This window comes from Montipora foliosa, chromosome 11, assembly GCF_036669935.1.
Source record: "Montipora foliosa isolate CH-2021 chromosome 11, ASM3666993v2, whole genome shotgun sequence".
In the NCBI taxonomy this organism is placed as follows: domain Eukaryota; kingdom Metazoa; phylum Cnidaria; class Anthozoa; order Scleractinia; family Acroporidae; genus Montipora; species Montipora foliosa.
In genome coordinates this window covers 4,856,952-4,874,451 of record NC_090879.1, presented here as the reverse complement: position 1 = coordinate 4,874,451, position 17,500 = coordinate 4,856,952, and the positions used below count along the sequence as shown (strand labels likewise).

Sequence of the window (17,500 nt, the reverse complement as noted above, 5' to 3'; positions counted from 1 at the left end):
AACAAACAAAAAGGACTAGAGAAAAGAAATAATAAGGGATTAGGGTAAGAACATTGTGGCCAGGAAATCAAAATAAGCTAAAGGCAAGCATAAAAAGTTGCTGCGAATATTAAGAATACTAGAGCCCTGGATGCATGACACGAGCAAATATTTTGAATGAATAAAAAGATGAATATTACGGTATTATACTGTTTATTAGGTACATTCAATTTTGCCACTTTGAGAAGTCTGTCACCTCATGTGTACAAGTGTTTTCCTTAATACCTAACCACTTAAGAATGCTACCATTATACTACCACATTTTCGAGCTGCTTTAAACCAAAGACGATTACAGATGCCATGTATAATATCAGTGCTACATGTAATTGCTTACTTTCTCTTGTATTTTTCCCAGTCGTCATCAATGAAGTCAGAGACAGATAACTTGAAAAGCGGAGCTGCCGCAGATGGAAGGCAACTGCAAACAAAGTTAGACAAACAAATGATATTTTACAGCATTTTGTAAGTTTGGACGACTTCATGGGAAACAAAGGAAATTTAATGTTGACCTAGACTGCTTAAGCAGGCTCTCCACAGTCAGCAATGTAAGTGCTAAATCTAGGCTCTCTGTCGCCAATAACTGTAGGTTGTCATGGGTAAAACTTTGATTAGTACTAAGAGTGCTTTAATTTAAACAAATCAGAATCAACGCTGAATGCTTGATTGGTTTTTGTAACTTGGTAATACATACTAGGACTTTCCTCAAATCTGGCCATGACAAATATTATTGTTTTCTTTGAACTTTTGATGAGATCAAAGTTTTCCATAGGGATAGGGGATAATATTAAAATTGCATTTACTTTCCCATGAGCAAGTCAGACCTTCCCCACATGAGAATGGAATCATTATAGTCATTTGCATTCATACAGTATCTCTTACAGATCAAAATGCAATGTGACTGCGGGGAGCAGGGGTGGTGCAGTGGTGAGAGCACTCGCCTCCCACCAATGTGGCCCAAGTTAGAATCCAGATTTGGTGTTGTCACATGTGGCCTGAGTTTGTTGATTCTCTTCTCTGCTCTAAGAGATTTTTCTCCAGACTCCAGTTTTCCCCGCTCCTCAAAAACTAACCTATTACGTACGGTATTATTTTGATATGAGTTGATGATTGAGCTGTACAGTGTCTGCAACTAGTGCCACATGCAGGGCTAAATATACTTGACACTTAATAATTAACCATTAGACCCGTAGCACGCAAGGGCTACGGGTCAATAGCCCGTGAGGCGAGGCTGAATGGGCTATTGACCCGTGGCCCTTGAGGGCGAAGGGTCTAATTGTTTTAGTATCACCCAACTAGTCAGACAGAAAAGGCGATAACAAAGTTAGCAAATGCAAGTTGATGAAATATTTATTTGAGAATAAAAGGAAAGAAAGCGTCACGCTTTTCGCTACTCGAGGACTATTACTAATAGTCCTCTAGTAGTGTAGCCAATCAAAATGCAGGATTTGCATTAGTCCACTAGTTCGGTGATACTACAGTTCGTTATTATTTTAAACAGATAATATTTTATTTCAAATATAATATTCTTACTTGTCAATGATTAGAAACAGATACAAAACCCAAATATTATCTCGTCCAGCCAAAAACACTACAGCAGGCAATGACACCTAACAAGAAAAGGAAATGTATAAAAATGAAAAATGGTTAACCTACAACAGTTACTGTACAAGTGTAATAGGTATAGCTTATTATGAGTGATGGGGTGAGTATCAAATCCACAAGAACAATAGACCAGGCTCATTGCAGTGGTATGTTAGTCTAAAGTATAAACACAGTGGCTGGACCATTGTTTTGAGGGTTTCATAATATATTGATTTTTAAGATACAAAGAGAGAGCAAAATAGCCCAGTTTAACTGCACAACCCTGTATAATGCAGCATCATTTGAGGCCTGTCATTACTATTAGCCAATGAAATCAGCAAAAAGCAAAAACCATTATTTCCTTTAATAGTATCTTCTTGGTACATAATAATTTTAAAATATTTCTAGTATTTACCTTTATATAAAACGACCATAATATGAGCTTGTAAGAGCCAAATTTGGCTACTAATGGACTTGCTGCCAAAACAAGTATCTGCAAATCAATTAACAGAAGTTGAATTAGAGGATTTGAAAAACTATTAGGGAAGTAAAAGACCAGTTATCAATCTGGAAAGTAATAATAATAATAATAACAATAACAATAACAATAACAATAACAATAATAATAATGATAATTGGTTCATCAAAGCGATGTCTTACTTTGTGCTGCTACATGGCACTGCTGATACTGTAACTGTTTTAATACTTATAGTTAACTCTCTACTGGTCCCAGTTGTAAGTACAAAGCAGTGGCCTATTTAGTTGATGTTGCCACCCTCATCATAGTGGTGACAGCCTACATTCAGTAAACTTAAAAAATTTTATCCTATCCCTTGTTATACTAAGCCACCACCTTCCTCCCTGCTAACAGAGACTTCTGTAGGTGGTTTCCTAGAAAAACCGGATCAAGGATCAGTTCAAAATAAATCAAATAAATTAAAAAATTAATAGACATCAACGCTGCGACTTAACAGTTGCCTGGTCACCTGGGGCACCTTATTTGAGAGTGCAGGCGACCAAATTTCTGAACGAGTAGCCCAAATGGGTGCCTAACTTATCACAAGGTGATTCATCCTCACTTTTAATTAATTAATTCTGGGCTCTTGAAAAAATGACTCAGGCTACTAACTTTTACATGTAATGTTGGAAGCCTGAAGGGCTCCAAAAAATTTTTCTTAGGCAGCAGCCTTGGACATGATTGATTGCACCCCTTCATGACTCAGACAAGATCTCTCATATACTCAAGTGAAAATAAGTGAAATCGGCACAAAATAATATAATAAAATAATATAAATATACTAAATACTGAAAAAGCCACACCATTTTGTAGAAGTGCCAATTTTCGCCTACCAACTAGCTCCGAACTACCAAGACAACTATTGAAGACTGACACTACAGCGCAGGTTCACTTGTATACATGCTATATTTAGAACAAGTAGCAAATGGTTCAATTCACGTGAAATTTCCAAATTTTCCCGAATGTCAGAATGGGATTGTGTATCTGACTTTCCGTGCAATTTCAAAACACAAAGCCATTTTTGGCGACTGCTGGAGTGAACAGCAAATTTTCAGCTGTTTTAATTTCATCTCTTTGAACTGATTTTTACTGACCTCATATCCTTAGAAAAAGCAGATGGAATGCATCTGAAGAATCACTTCCTTAGAAGAGGACGTTTTAGTCGTTTTTCTGACGGGATTTGACAGTTGAATTGACCATATTAATGGGGTGGCCGTATTACTGGGGTAGAGTGAAATTCCTGACTAAGGGGTGTAACATTTTTCTCTTTAATAAATAGCCTGTTTCAGGCTCCCAGATAGTCATGAAAGAGAAAAAAATGTGTGCAAAAAATGAGTGGGGGCTAAGGTTGAGGCGAGGTGGGGGGAATGAAGAATTTAAAAACATGCTTACAGGCTCCCCCACCTTGCCTTGACCCGAGTCCCCACTCATTTTTCCGCGCAGTTGTTTTTGTTGTAAACCACAAGAATTTCCGGTGATGGACATGGAATAACACAAGATAACATGGCTGTTGACAGTCAGGTGTTGTTTTTTACATAAATCGTAATCCTTGATCCAGTGATCCTTGATCCGGCGGTGATCCTTGATCTTGTTTTTCCAGGAAACCTTCTGTAGATTGACCAATATTTCAGATTATATTTAACGAACACAAATGGGGCTGACTGAGCAAAATTATGAAATAAGAATTAAATGAAGGAAGAATGTTCAGTAAATACCTACCCTTGGCAACAAGAAAACAGATCCAGTTAGCAAACTGTACATTATCTGGGAATAAAGATTATATTATTACACATTGAGATGTTAGTTTACATATAGCACTGGTGTTCCATCCTTTCAACAAGCGTTAATTGCTTGATTCAAAACAGTTTTTAAGAATTTATAGGATCTGCATGTCAACAAATTAATAATTAATAATACTATGCACAGAAAATAAGAGGCAATTAATTAAGTTTTAAAGCAGTTGCATGTATTGCTTTGCAACATAATGATTAGCCCGCAAGTCTGCTTTTCTTAGCCAGGAAAAATTAATAACAAAGTTAATAATTTTATAATTATTATAATTAATATAATTACTATTATTCTGAATCAATCAATCAAATTATCAATCACTTTATTTGAGGGTCTGTACAGTACCTAGCCGAAGGCAATTATATGTACCCTATACAAATTGGGGACACTTGTTAAATGTGTCAACGTAATAGTAAATCCAATTATATCAATATTGTATTGTTTCTTGCTATCTATTTCTATTTCTATTTTTATAATTGAACTATGTATCGCTCAGACCAACACGGCAAGTTAAAATATTATTGTAATAAAACTACATGTATTTTAAATTAATACAAGAAGTTAAGATAAGATAGGCAAATGAAAGTTCTCAATAATGATAATTATTATCATTTTAACTACACTAATTAATCTTCACGAGTCAAGTCTTGGAGATCAGGTATTGCACAAGGCATTAAATAATAATAATATTACAATTGTGTTCATATTTGGTTCATGGAAATTGATAGGAAACAGCTACTGTAACAGTGTATAGATCATTTCATAAATATTAATGCTGACCACCTTTGTATTCTTTTGTATTCATGTTTCTTACAGCTGTTATGACCCATACTGAGAGGATGAAAAATACATATTGACATTAATAATTATTAGCAGTTTTCCAAATAAAAAACTGCCAAAAATTTGATGAGGATAGCCTTCCCTGATAAACTTCCATGAATCTATGAACCACTGCACATCAACATAGAATATCATTTCATGAATCATCAATGGTCTGATCACTACTGGCCCATTGAGCCAGTTTACTGTATCCAAGATAATTCCACATCATTTAAGGCAACTACTAGGAGCATCAATTTTCTATCTTCTCCTGGATGGGATGATAATTTATCATATTGTTTGTTGCACTAATGCATTGCTGGTACTGTACCAAGTTGAACCCATTTATAGTCCTAGGTGAAGAGGGCAAAGTGACGTGTCACACCCAAGGAACACAATCTTAACAATCCTGCCAGTCGTAATAGCACAAATTACATGTAAATTCCAGGAGCCGGTTTCTTGAGGCCTGGTTGGTGCTAACCATTGGTTAAGAGGTATCAAAACCTAAGGTTTCCATCATACATGTATTTGGGCACTGGTTAGTGCTAACCATGCTTCAAGCAACCTGGGACACCTTGCCTAATAAGCTTGCAGAACAGGTGTTTAACATACAGCTGGTAGAACATCAGATCCTATGAGATGCTCCACAAAAATGAGAAAAAAGTTGCCGCAAAAGGCTTTGTGGAAATCCTGGGGATAAAAGAAAGGAAGAATGATTCAAAAATAATTATATCCTGCTTATTTATTGTCAGTGATATTTTAGCATAAAATATAAATTAAAGTTACTGTTAGCTAGCAATAATCACTGGACTCCAGTTCCTACGGTTTTTTCCTCTGATCAGCTGACTTCCTTTGCATTTACTTTGCATTTACTTTGCATCCTATCTCGCACGATTTGCCAATTCCAAGTTTTGCTTGTACATGTTGAACTTACACCTCCTACCCTGCCTGTTGTTGCTTGTTTTCATAGCCAAACAATATCGTTAACTCTCTTTTGTAAATGTCATCCATCTAACTAGCCTCAGAAGTCTTAAATAAAACAAGGACGGGGAATTGCCACTTGCGACACACTTTCAGTCCTGTGCTGAAGCCCCATTAGGGAGGAGACAATGTCACACTACTGCTAGAGTGAATTAACTTGGCCCCAGGACATTACGGCAGCCACCATGCCCGCAATTTGCAGCACAGGCATGAGGCACCCTCTCAGCATTGTGGCAATTGCTGAGACCCCTAATCCGGTCCTTCCGGTCGGTAGTTTCTATCCGAGCCTTGCCAGCACATCCCCTGCCCAAGTTGTATGGCCCACCATATTGTGTTTCTTGAATGTTTCTTGTTTAATTGCACGACAACATTAATGATAAATTTAACCCATTGACTCCTAGGAGTGCCAAAACTTACAGATTTTACTCCAAGTGTGTAACACCAGACTACTTTACTTAAAATATCAACTGACGGCATCCTAGGGCACCTCAAGGGTCAATGGGTTAACCACTGCTTTAATATATAACTACTCAATCATTCATTTTTGAGGGGATCATTTGCAGTTAAGCTCAAGGGGACATTGCAAATTAGAAGCCTGAAAAACTTCAGGAAAGGACAGGACTCAAATAATTTACACTGTCTGCTCTACCAAGAATGAACAATAAAGAGTATAAATTCAATGCATGATCAGATTAAATCTATATGCATGATATCTTTTGTTGGGAATCAGATTCCATGCACTTAACTTTTTAACCCTGTGGGTATTTGTTTACACACATTCCCATTGTTTTCTAATTACTGTTCTAATTGCATTTATAAATTATATTGTAAATATGTCTGGAAATATAGAAACTTGAAACAATCAAGCCATTAATGAGCTGTTCATTACTAAGAAATAATTGTTAATAAATAAATACACATGCTGTAAATTAAAGGAGAATGTAACATATGATGAAGAATAGATTAAAAAAAATATTTTAGAGACAATGATTGTCAAAGTTAAGAAAAACTTTTTAGCAATATTGTTTTCTGCAAAGATTGAAGATTTGAACTAACTGAATCGATCATCACAATTAAAAAAATAATTATTACAAAACACAAACCTGGAAAAAAGTGATGGCAACAATGCAAACTGCAAAGTAATGGTAAATTAATAGCTTGACAGACTAGATATGCATAAAAACAGTAGGAATGCATTTTACACTGTGCATCTGTGTGTATTATGTTATTCTGGTTACAAATTAATACCTTATAATTTCTCTCATAAAAATGTATGACACAAAATTCTTGCAACTATAATAATATTAGAAGGTTCTATTTTATTAAGTCTTTTTAATATTTGAATGACCTAGTTGAGCCTAAATTTAAAGCATAGAGAAAGTCTATGGTTAGCTTTATATATAGGTACATTCACCTTTACACGTGTATAAGCCAATACACAAAATGTCTCACTGCTGGAAACTGTGTTTTTTGGTGGGGAAGTTGCATGGCCAGCATTCTGCATTTTTGATACCGTGTTTGAGTAAAACAACCAAATGGCAAGCTAATTATTATAAGTATTTTTTATTATGTCTTACAACTAGGAATTCAGAAAAAAGAGAGAGAGAGAGAGAGAAACAGTATGCAGGTGATATTAATTAATTAAGTATAAGCGGGACCTGTAATGCTACATTGTAGCCTCAACAGCATGGGCATCGAAAAGAGTTCCAGTTTCAATGTGGCAGAAACAACAGCCACTTTGGGTCTGCCTTTCAGTGGTTGCACAGTGCTCACAATAATAATATTATTACACTGATTTGCACCTTTTGCTAAATATGTGTTATGAAACATTTTCAGGCAATAAAACTTTGATGATTTGTTGGGGCGGAAATTTTTTAATTAGAACATTTTTTTGGTCCGTACATTTGTTCTTTTGAAAATAATTTTTCAGTATTAATTAAACACCAAGACACACCATAACAGGAGGTGCTTCACGCACTACTTTTGTTCGATTTCATTCAAGCATGACTGATTAATTATTCAAGATGGTAACCAACAAACAGCAACACAAAGACGAAAGACATTTCTAGCCCAAAAAAAGGCCTAGGGACTGGGGATTGCAAAAAAAGAACAACAGATAACATTTTATGACCTCCAAAATCTCGGCACTCACAAACTCGAAATCTCGACAGCCTTTGCGAAGAGTCTCATTAAGTGTCGTTTACATTGTATTTATTTTGGGGTGAAGTCTTACATGTTTTGGTCTCAGTCTCGAATTCACAACTCAAAATCTTGACAGCCTTTGCGAAGAGTCTCAAAGTGTCGTTTACATTGCATTTATTTCATTGTGACTTGTCTTTATAATTATGTACATGTTTTGGTCACAGTCTCAGATTCACAAACAAGGGTCTTGGGATCTTGGGGAGTCTCTGATTTTACCTTCTGTAACCACTATAAGGGGCTTTTTTATGAGCAAATTATCACAGAGCTCTCAATCACATGCACGATTGATTGCTCAAAAATTTGTTGCACAAAGTTGCAAAGATTTAAATTGCTCAACAATAGTTTTGAGTCAAGAAATAGTAGAAAAAGTTTGTTAAATCTTTGTAACATTTGTTTCCATTTTCTCCCGGATGCGTTTCAGTCCGGATTCCATGTGCTACAAATATATGCACAGCAATATTCTACCTTTTGCATTAGTATGGTAACAAGATGAAACCTTGTCACAGCTTTCACGTTTTTCAAGAATGCATAGCAACCAATTTCTATGAAAACCAGCTTAGCAAAACCTTAGTAGCACTCTGGGGAGAATTTTGGCAATGGCCGGGATTGAGGGGCAGGGAAAAGAAATAAAATGTATCACTGTAGAAAATGTTAGAACCACCCCCACCCCACCCAGGTCCCGGGGGTCAGGGTGATGTGACTTCAATTGATTACAAGAGATACCGGTAAGTGCATAATATGGCAACGAAAAATATGTTGAAACAAGAAAGAAACAGTATGGGATGGTAAGCAGGATTAACTTCTATAAAAGTGTCTGAAAACATTATATTACACTTTAATAGATTTAAAAACTAAGCCTTACCCACGCCTCATGAAAATGGTAGGGCTAGGACGTAGGTCAGGTTTAGCTTATATTATGTGCAAGGCTTGCTAGCTCACGCTGTGTCCTACATAATTATAGCTCTGCATCAGTGTCACTGTATGCACTGAGGCATTAGGTTTTCCCAAGCATACGTGTAGCCTGTGATGTAACTAAATCAATTCTGCATAATTGTATAATAATGATCCAAGCCACAGTTACTGTACATACCAAAGCTCCTTTGACCTAATATTTGCCTCATCAAGGTAAACAGAGGAATTCCACCTTTCAATGAATTCTCATCATGATGATCTAAAACAACAAGCAGGAGATACATGCATGTTCATTGTTAACAATGAAATGATACTTAACATGTAAAAGCTTTAAATTTGTAACAATAATGGAAGTGACCCTCCAAAGCTACCTCTTTTTTTTTCCAAAGCTGAAATTCTTACTTTTCTTGGCCCTGAAAACCACTGACAAGGAGCACTTAATTACAGGCCACAATAACCATTTTCCATTAACAACATTGTGCAACACAGATCTGAATTCACTAGGAACAACTGCATCCAAAAAGGTGCCCTAGGCTGCCTCCCAGTTGACGAGTAAAATCACCTGGCATTAGACAGTGTAAAATCTGTTGAGTCTCACTTAATCCAGGAGTGAGGTTGTACAATATGCGAGCCAGCGAGCCAGCGAGCCATGCAAAGCAAGACATGCAAGCCATGTGAGTAAACATGAGAGTCAACATGTGATCGAACCACACAGTTACCGAAAGCTAACCGTTTAAAAATGTTTATCAGTGCTATTTGAAATGGGTGCTTAGACTTGCATGGCTTGCTGGCTTGCAGTTTTTCAAGAACCTCCAATGGGTTAAAGTGTAAGTTTGATTTGAATCACAGTCCCACAAACAAACAGATTGTTACATAATTTTGTAATTAAATTATACATTTTCCAGACTTTATTTGATGAACTGAGAACAAGTGATGAGTCCTACTCAAATTATGTACAAAAAACCTGAACTGAAATTAGTCATGCACATAAATATTGCTGGTCAGTTTAGTCCTAGCTTGCACTTCCACTGGCATCTTGGCCAGTTTTGCCCCATAGGAGCACCAATAGGTCAAGCTTCTGGCTATGTAAAGTTTGCTAACAACAAGAATCCAGCCAAAAGCCAGATAATGTCATTGTCAGTGTTAAGTCAGCTTCTAAAAGCTGATTAAAGACACTTTTAATTTTACCCTGCATGTTCAACACAGTCGTTTAATTTTGAAGATGCTAAAAAGTTTAAGGAATAACTCAATTCTAGGAAACAAAATGAAATTCATTTCAAGATCTTTTTGGATTCCCTTAGTAAAATTCAAGGATTTTTCAAGACTGTGTAAACTCTGAAGAATGAACCTGAGGCCTTTTTGATATGTAACATGTTAAAGTGAAGATGAAAAAAACCTATAATAATTTCACCATGATCTGATGTAGTACTAGTGGTGTCACATGCCTCCACAGCAACTTGTACATTCAGACCAGTGTACCTCATCAATAACCAGCTGAGAATGGCAATGACAACACAAACAGCTTGAAAGGACTGTAAATTCCCATCCTGTGACAACAAACATTTACGGTATAAAAACAAGTGATGATAAAAATATGACAACATTATTAAATTTTTGGCCATAATTTCTATGGCCAATTTCAATTCCAAGTTCAAGTTGAGAAAAATTCCACTGATACAGATGTTTTAAATTATAAAAGGCTAAAAATTAATGTTAATTTAATCCAATGACAATAATAAATTGAAGATTAAAATACAATAATTAAGTCTAAAAGGTAACAGAGCGAAAGGAATAAGAAATTTCTTATTAAAGTAACATTATTTTAAATAAGATTGGAAAAGACAATAAATGTACAGAAACAAAAATCTAAAAAGTGGAACTTGAACTTGAAAATGACTGTAAAACGGTCGAAACAATTTGTCATTATTTACCCCTTGTTTTTATACTTTAACGTGGTTCAAATCGGTTTCAACAATTTTGAAGGAAATGTCTTACTGAAGGATTTTAAACTCTACAACATTAAATAAGGCAATGTTATGGAATCAAATGAAACACCAATACGGTAATTATGCACTCATAAAATGTGATTTGATAGATTACCATGACAACAAAGAGTCATCTAAAACACCATAAGATTATATCTCAAACAAAAAGTTAGAAAAAAATCTCTGTAGCAGATTCAAGTTTAAGGTGGCCCTGAATGCGCTACAGACTGAGAATTTTTGCAATTTTGCAGAGAGTTTCATATTGTATCCTGCTAATCACTTTTCAGCGATAAAAAATGGGGATCTGACCAAGTTCATTTTTGAGATAATTATAAGCCTCAATTAAACACATATCTCAAAAATGAACTTAGTGTGTTTAAAATACAAAATATAGGGCATTTTCAGATGGTTACATCAAATCAGTGCCATTTTTTTTGTACCATAACATTTGCCTTTTCGCGAATCAGTTGCCAAGGGTAGATTCAATCCTTTCAAATAGTACAGTTGTTGAAAATGTTAAAAGTTTACCTGCAATGACAAAATTACAGAAAATGAAATATTTTTTTTGTGAAACATCTTATATTTTATTTAGTTAAATGTCTACAAGATGACAAGTAGTGTTGTATCACATAAACAAGCACCAGGTGAAGCAAGGAGTTTGTAGATAAGATACAAAACTGATGTGAGTCATAATAATTATGCTTGCTTGCTTATTTCGAGCGAACTCGAACTCCATTTTTTTAGCTTCATCCATTCCTTCTGGTTTCCCATAATCCTCTTCAGTTCAGCAATGTTCAAATCAGTATAATTTCACAGCTGGTCTTCCTCTCTTTCTTGCACCATGCTTTGGCTCCCAGAGTAGTAGTTCACTTACCACCTCATCCTTTCTTCTCCAACAGTGTCCTATAAAGCGCAGTCTCCTGATCTTCAGTTTATCTGTAATCTTAGGAAGGTTGCTGTACAGTTCTTTATTGGTTTTATGCTCCTTCCAGGAAACGCCAAGAACTGCTCTGAGCATTCTTGTGTACGTACCATCCAATCTATTCCTCATCTTTCCAGTCATCGTCCAGCATTCAGCAAAATAAAAAGTTCTGTTACAGTATACTTTCAACAGTAGCCGAAAGAAACCTACATTGAGATGGTTTTGTAGGTTTGATTTCCACACTTTCATCGTTTTGTTGAGTGCACTCCAAGCTTGTCCAATTCTTATATTCATGTATAATAATGAATGATAATGAATAATGATAATGATAATGATAATGATAATAATAATAATAATAATAATTATTATTATTATTATTATTACAACATCTTTAAGGAGTACATTAAGCGAATCAGTGTGAATGTGAGGTTGGAAGTGATCCAGAAAACAGCATTGCTGGGGACAGCAAAGATACTATTAAGGAAAGTACTATCCCTTTAAGAAGAAAGAAAAGACTGAGAGACCTGGAACCCGTGGTGACTTGTGGTAACCTGCTCCCAAGGACTATATTTAAACCATGCCAATTATCCTGCCTGAGTCTATAAGGAATGGACATAGTAATAATAATAATAATAATAATAATAATAATAATAATAATAATAATAATAATAATAATAATAACATTTACAATGGGTTCATGTCTTTCCTTAAGATCTCGTTGGACAGCCACCTGAATGAATACATGTATGATCTGATGGAAGGCAAACAAAGGGGTGCAAAGTCCAAGTCCAAGTCCAAGTCCATGTCCATGTGCTAGTTGGAATACTAAGAACGTAGCTGCTACAAAACAAGGAAACGAGAAAACCATGACTATTAGAATCAACAATTGACTGACCCCTGGAGAAGCCTTATGCCCATGCCTCTTCACCCTGTGCCTGAACCCCATCGCCTGGTTGTCAAATGTCACTGAAGGTTACGGAATGTCTAAACGTTAAGAGACCAAAGAAACCCACTTGCTCTGTGTGGACAACCTTAAAGCATTTGTTGCATCTGAGCACAACTTAAAAAGGTTGCTTTGATCTATTAACAGAGCCATCCAAAATGTGGATCTCCAGTGGAAATCCAAAGAAATCCAGTGTCATGCATGCCAAAAGAGGCAAGCAACTTCAAGATGCTCAATTAAGATATCAATCTTGATGAAACAGCAATAGTTTTGAACATATAGTCAGGTTCCAGCTACAAATTCTAGGGAATAAGAGAGGCTGTGATGCCATGGGCAGCCCAGACTTCGAGGTAAAAAATTATACGGATTTTGTATGGGAATCTCGATAACAAACTGAAAAAGACATTTACATGCAAAAGTTCTCCTTAAAAAAAGCCATACATTATTGTCCTGGTGGCTATATGCTTTTTGTGTGGTTATTTGCCTGACTGAATGCAAAAGCAACTTCTCAACTTCCCAGGTTGTCACTCGTACACAAATAAAGGAAAAGCTGGAAAGTAATTTCTAGCTTACCTCACATCTCACCGATAAAATCACACTTCTCCGGCATCAATCATGCTCAAACTCCGGAGATGGCCACATGGGTAAATTTATTTCTCTTTGATTAAATTTCAAGGTCCAGCAAGTATTCATTGCTGAGAAACAGCAAAAAATATTCAAATATTCAAAATCCTTTGAGGCTCGCTTTATACAACGAATTTGGACACGGTTGATCAACCATTCACTTATTTGTTCTCACCATATCGAAGCTCAAGTGTGGTAATGTTTTACCCTCCGAGTCTGGGCTGCCTGTGGTGATGCAAGATGAGAAGCTCATAGCCCTTACAAGGAGTCAGCTAAAGGCTTTCAGTAATTTGGACATGCCCCCTGCCCGACTATAATTGTGTCACTGCTACCAACCAGTTTGCCTTGTCTGCGCTTTACAAACCCTATGTGGACCCAACACTGGCCGCAGTTATGGAAAGTAGACAGAGAGACAAGGAAAATCATCAGTGAAATGGGGAAAAACATCAGATTTCTACTTTTTTTTAAAATTTTATTTCCCAAGAGAAAAAGGAGGAAGAGGTCTGTGTTCCAATGAGCGAGAGTACAAGCTGATCAAGATCAATTAAAGTGGCAGTCAAGTTGCAATTATTGTATGAAAGCTCAGACAGCATGATAAGAATGGTGCAACACTTTGAAGAAAGAGTGGCAGCCAAAGGATTCTCCCTGCTTGTCAGTGATGCCTCCAAGTTTGCAGAAGAACTGGCAACAACTTGAAATACCTCTGAACCATCCTGTAGCAGTTCACAAGCACCTGAGATATCGATCAATGGGCAACTTGGATAAGGAGATGAGGAGCATTTTTGGAGCTAGATCTGATGATTGAGAAGGATGCAAAAAGCTATGATCTTGTCTAGTTAAATAATTAAACACCATGCGACCCTTCAAGATAATTGCTGCTTTATGTTTTATCATAAGTATTATTCCTAATTTGTTACATTTTTTAGGTTGATTGCAAAGTGAGACATTTAAAGACTGAGACATGTACGTGGATAAAAAGGAACTTTTATGTTGTACATACTAGACGTTCCACAATTTTTTATTAATTTTTTTTTGCTTTCTTTTGCTTTGCTGTTGGATGTCATACAGTAAACACCCGCATATACAATGTTCTTATTTGAGGGGTGCTTAGTGAGAAATCAGCCTGAAAGTGTTCTTAAAATGTTCTTAAAATTGGTTTCAGATTTACTTCAAATTATATATTACTAGAAGTTTAATTAACATACAATGCTATTTTGTAATAGATTTTATAGTTTGTAATGGTCCTGAACACCACAGTACTTTGATATAAGTTACTGTACTGTATTCTTTCCTTATTGTAATACCCTTTCCCTTTGTATTAAGAACATGTTTTATTTATCAGGCTGAATTTGTTCTTATTTATATGGTAATTTATTGGGCAAATTTCAGCCTGATGTTCTTAATTTACTTGTTCTTATATGCGGGCGTTTACTGTATTTTATGTATAATTTATTATAATATAATATATAATAATTATATATATATATGCCCTATCTAGCTCATTTCCTGGCATTCGAACACCAAACGAGCCACCTCAACAAATTCAACTTTAAACCGCTCATGCCTGGAGCTTCACGCATCGCGCATATCTCATGTAACTTGAAGTTCATGGAGATCGATCAGATTGCCGCGAAAAACAAGAAAAGAAAAAACAAAGAAACAGCTCTGTGCGAACGAAAAAAGAGTTCCCTAAGCACGTCGAACCATCGCCTTGCGAATTGTTTATCTTTTGCTCTAATCGATTGCGCTACCGATGTAGTGTCTTACTACACTCATGTATATATCGAACAATAAAAGGTAAGTGTCGCTTCGCTGATTCCATTGTTTTCAAACGCGAAGCCGATAGTGTTTTTGCATAGCTTATTTCTCAAAAATAAAGCTCACATCGGTAAAAAAAATACCAGGGCAATGTTCTTAAGTTCATTTCCAGTCAACTTGCAAAATTTGGGCTAGTTTTGAGTAAAACTAAAAATCGACCGAAATTGTCACTTACTAGGTTTTTGCATCCAGCCCTTCAATTATACTGCCAATAATAAACTAATAAAAATTATTCAGTGTTCACAACCATTATTTTATTTGTAGTATGAAGGCATCTATTAAAATGAAGAAAATGGAATAAAAAAAATGCAACTAAATCAGGAGAATGTTGTATCTAAGATACATATATGCAGTCAAATATTAAAATTGATGTTTTATTAATTAATTAATAAAACATTCCTTCTAATACAGTAATTTAAAATAAAGACAAAAAGTATAAGGATCACGGTGAAAGTAATAACAAATAAAATGACGCTATGTGAGTGGTAATTCCTCTTCACCAAGAAAAAACCTACCTCTTCCTTGTAAACACTTGAGCTGATGAAGAGGGCTACAGATCCAATGATGGAGGCCACTAGACTACAAATTTTAAAATAAAACGGAAGGAAAAACTGTTATTTATTCTAATTCAGACGAGTGTAATAAACTTAACATTGTAACAACAATGATAAACAAATGAAACAAAATGTATACCATTTGAAGTTATAGATGAAAAGGAGATGTGATCATCACACTTATCTGGACAATCTAAGCAATTACTGGTATCTAAGTATTTATTGTCTCGATCATAGACACCGAACATTTAGGTGCATGGCTGCAGTGGGATTTGAACCTGTGATGCCCGTACAATGCTTGGACAGCTACTGCACCAACTAAGCTATGAAGCCACTAAGTTGGAAGCAGGTCAATAATTTTTTGGTTGGGCTCTATGAGTGAGATACATACATTAATTTTCTTCCCCAGTTTCTCAGTGGTTCAGAATCCTAAATCCTTGAATCTGATTGGTTAAACGCACACGCTACATGCAGCAGTCCAGATTTTCCCATCTGGACCCGAGTACGGACTGCACTGAAATTTCTAACTTTAGCAACTTCTCAAGCTTTTTGTAACATCATAAAAGTGTCGTTAACAATGTAAAATGTAAATGTAAAAATTTAATGTGCGAATAAAATGTGAATGTGTGTTGCTTTGATTGAAGCACACTGCTCAACTTTATTTCAAGCCATGGGCTCCTTTTTATTAACATCATCTCCTGCTGCATAATGGACATTTTAGACCCTTTCACAGCAATCCCATAGAAAAAAATAAACATGTTATTTGCCAGTCTAGGTTGGTCCATATTGAAAAAAACTGACTGCTGGCACAGTTTTTCCCAACACAGACCTCCCAGCCAGCAAATAACATATAATATATAATGTTTGAAGGGCACGTTATTATTGCACCGGGGCACCTGATGAGTGAACAGGTTAATCATAAGTCAAAACCTATGTCCCCTCCATTTTAATTAATAAATAATTATTAATAATAATAAATTATCCCATTGACTCCTGGGAGTGAGACTCCACAGATTGTAATCTGTCTCGTGCCAGATGATTTTATTTGACTTGGTGCTGGTGTACATTAAATATTTTAAACATTTTTAAAGCCTTGACATGCATGCTTTATAGGATGAAAAATTTAATCACAGCTGAAACAGAGAAGATGGTTCTTGTGGATGAATCTTTTGTCTTTAAGCTCAATACTGGTAATTACGTATAACATGACAAGCATTAATAAGTCCCTTTTTTACAATAATCTGCCAAATGAACCTTTCATTAAAATATAAATTGTCTGGATTGACACCACGTAATCAAAAATAATAAGAATAAGCAAAAAAAAAAGGCTCACAAAATTACTTGGAGCGCCTTACGAATATTTCAGAATAGTCTGTCTTTCCTCTTGCTGTGTTGAGATCTCTGCAAAAAGTGCACACTGAGCAAGCAGAACTGTGCAGGAAATAAAAAAGGGATTAGTTGCTAAGGAAACTGTGGTGCACTGTCAGTAGGGAGTGAAACACAAAAATCTCAGTACAGTCAGTAGTTTTATCAAAGGAGTTGATGAAGTTAATTAAATTAACCACAGTAAGACAGTGCTTGAAAGTAGCAGTCGACCAGGGTGACCAGAGAGTTTTATTTATATCAGGCAACCTACATTTAGTTTTGGAATTAAAAATGAAAAGCCTCGTTGCCTGAGGAAAAAAAACAATCATATGGACATGCAATATCAAGCAAAAAATAGTAACTGCATGATATAAATTAAATGCACTTCAAAATAAAACTAGACGCTCCATGAGCGTACACTGGGTTTCCTGTAGTACATGTTACAAAAAA

The 17,500-nt window shown here is 35.7% G+C and overlaps 1 protein-coding gene across 1 annotated transcript in view; it reads right to left on the bottom strand.

Moving 5' to 3' along the window:
* Window positions 1-17,500, bottom strand: part of LOC137974890 (transmembrane protein 180-like) — a 32,502-nt gene that overhangs the window by 5,072 nt on the left and 9,930 nt on the right. Inside the window, exons 5-14 of the mRNA XM_068821895.1 lie at window positions 17,041-17,116; window positions 15,647-15,710; window positions 10,251-10,386; window positions 9,018-9,098; window positions 6,829-6,857; window positions 5,357-5,434; window positions 3,857-3,901; window positions 2,036-2,113; window positions 1,570-1,646; window positions 374-457 (exon numbers count right to left, since the gene is read on the bottom strand). Of these exons, the coding sequence (XP_068677996.1) occupies window positions 374-457; window positions 1,570-1,646; window positions 2,036-2,113; window positions 3,857-3,901; window positions 5,357-5,434; window positions 6,829-6,857; window positions 9,018-9,098; window positions 10,251-10,386; window positions 15,647-15,710; window positions 17,041-17,116 (748 nt within the window). The remainder of the gene's footprint in view (window positions 1-373; window positions 458-1,569; window positions 1,647-2,035; window positions 2,114-3,856; window positions 3,902-5,356; window positions 5,435-6,828; window positions 6,858-9,017; window positions 9,099-10,250; window positions 10,387-15,646; window positions 15,711-17,040; window positions 17,117-17,500) is intronic.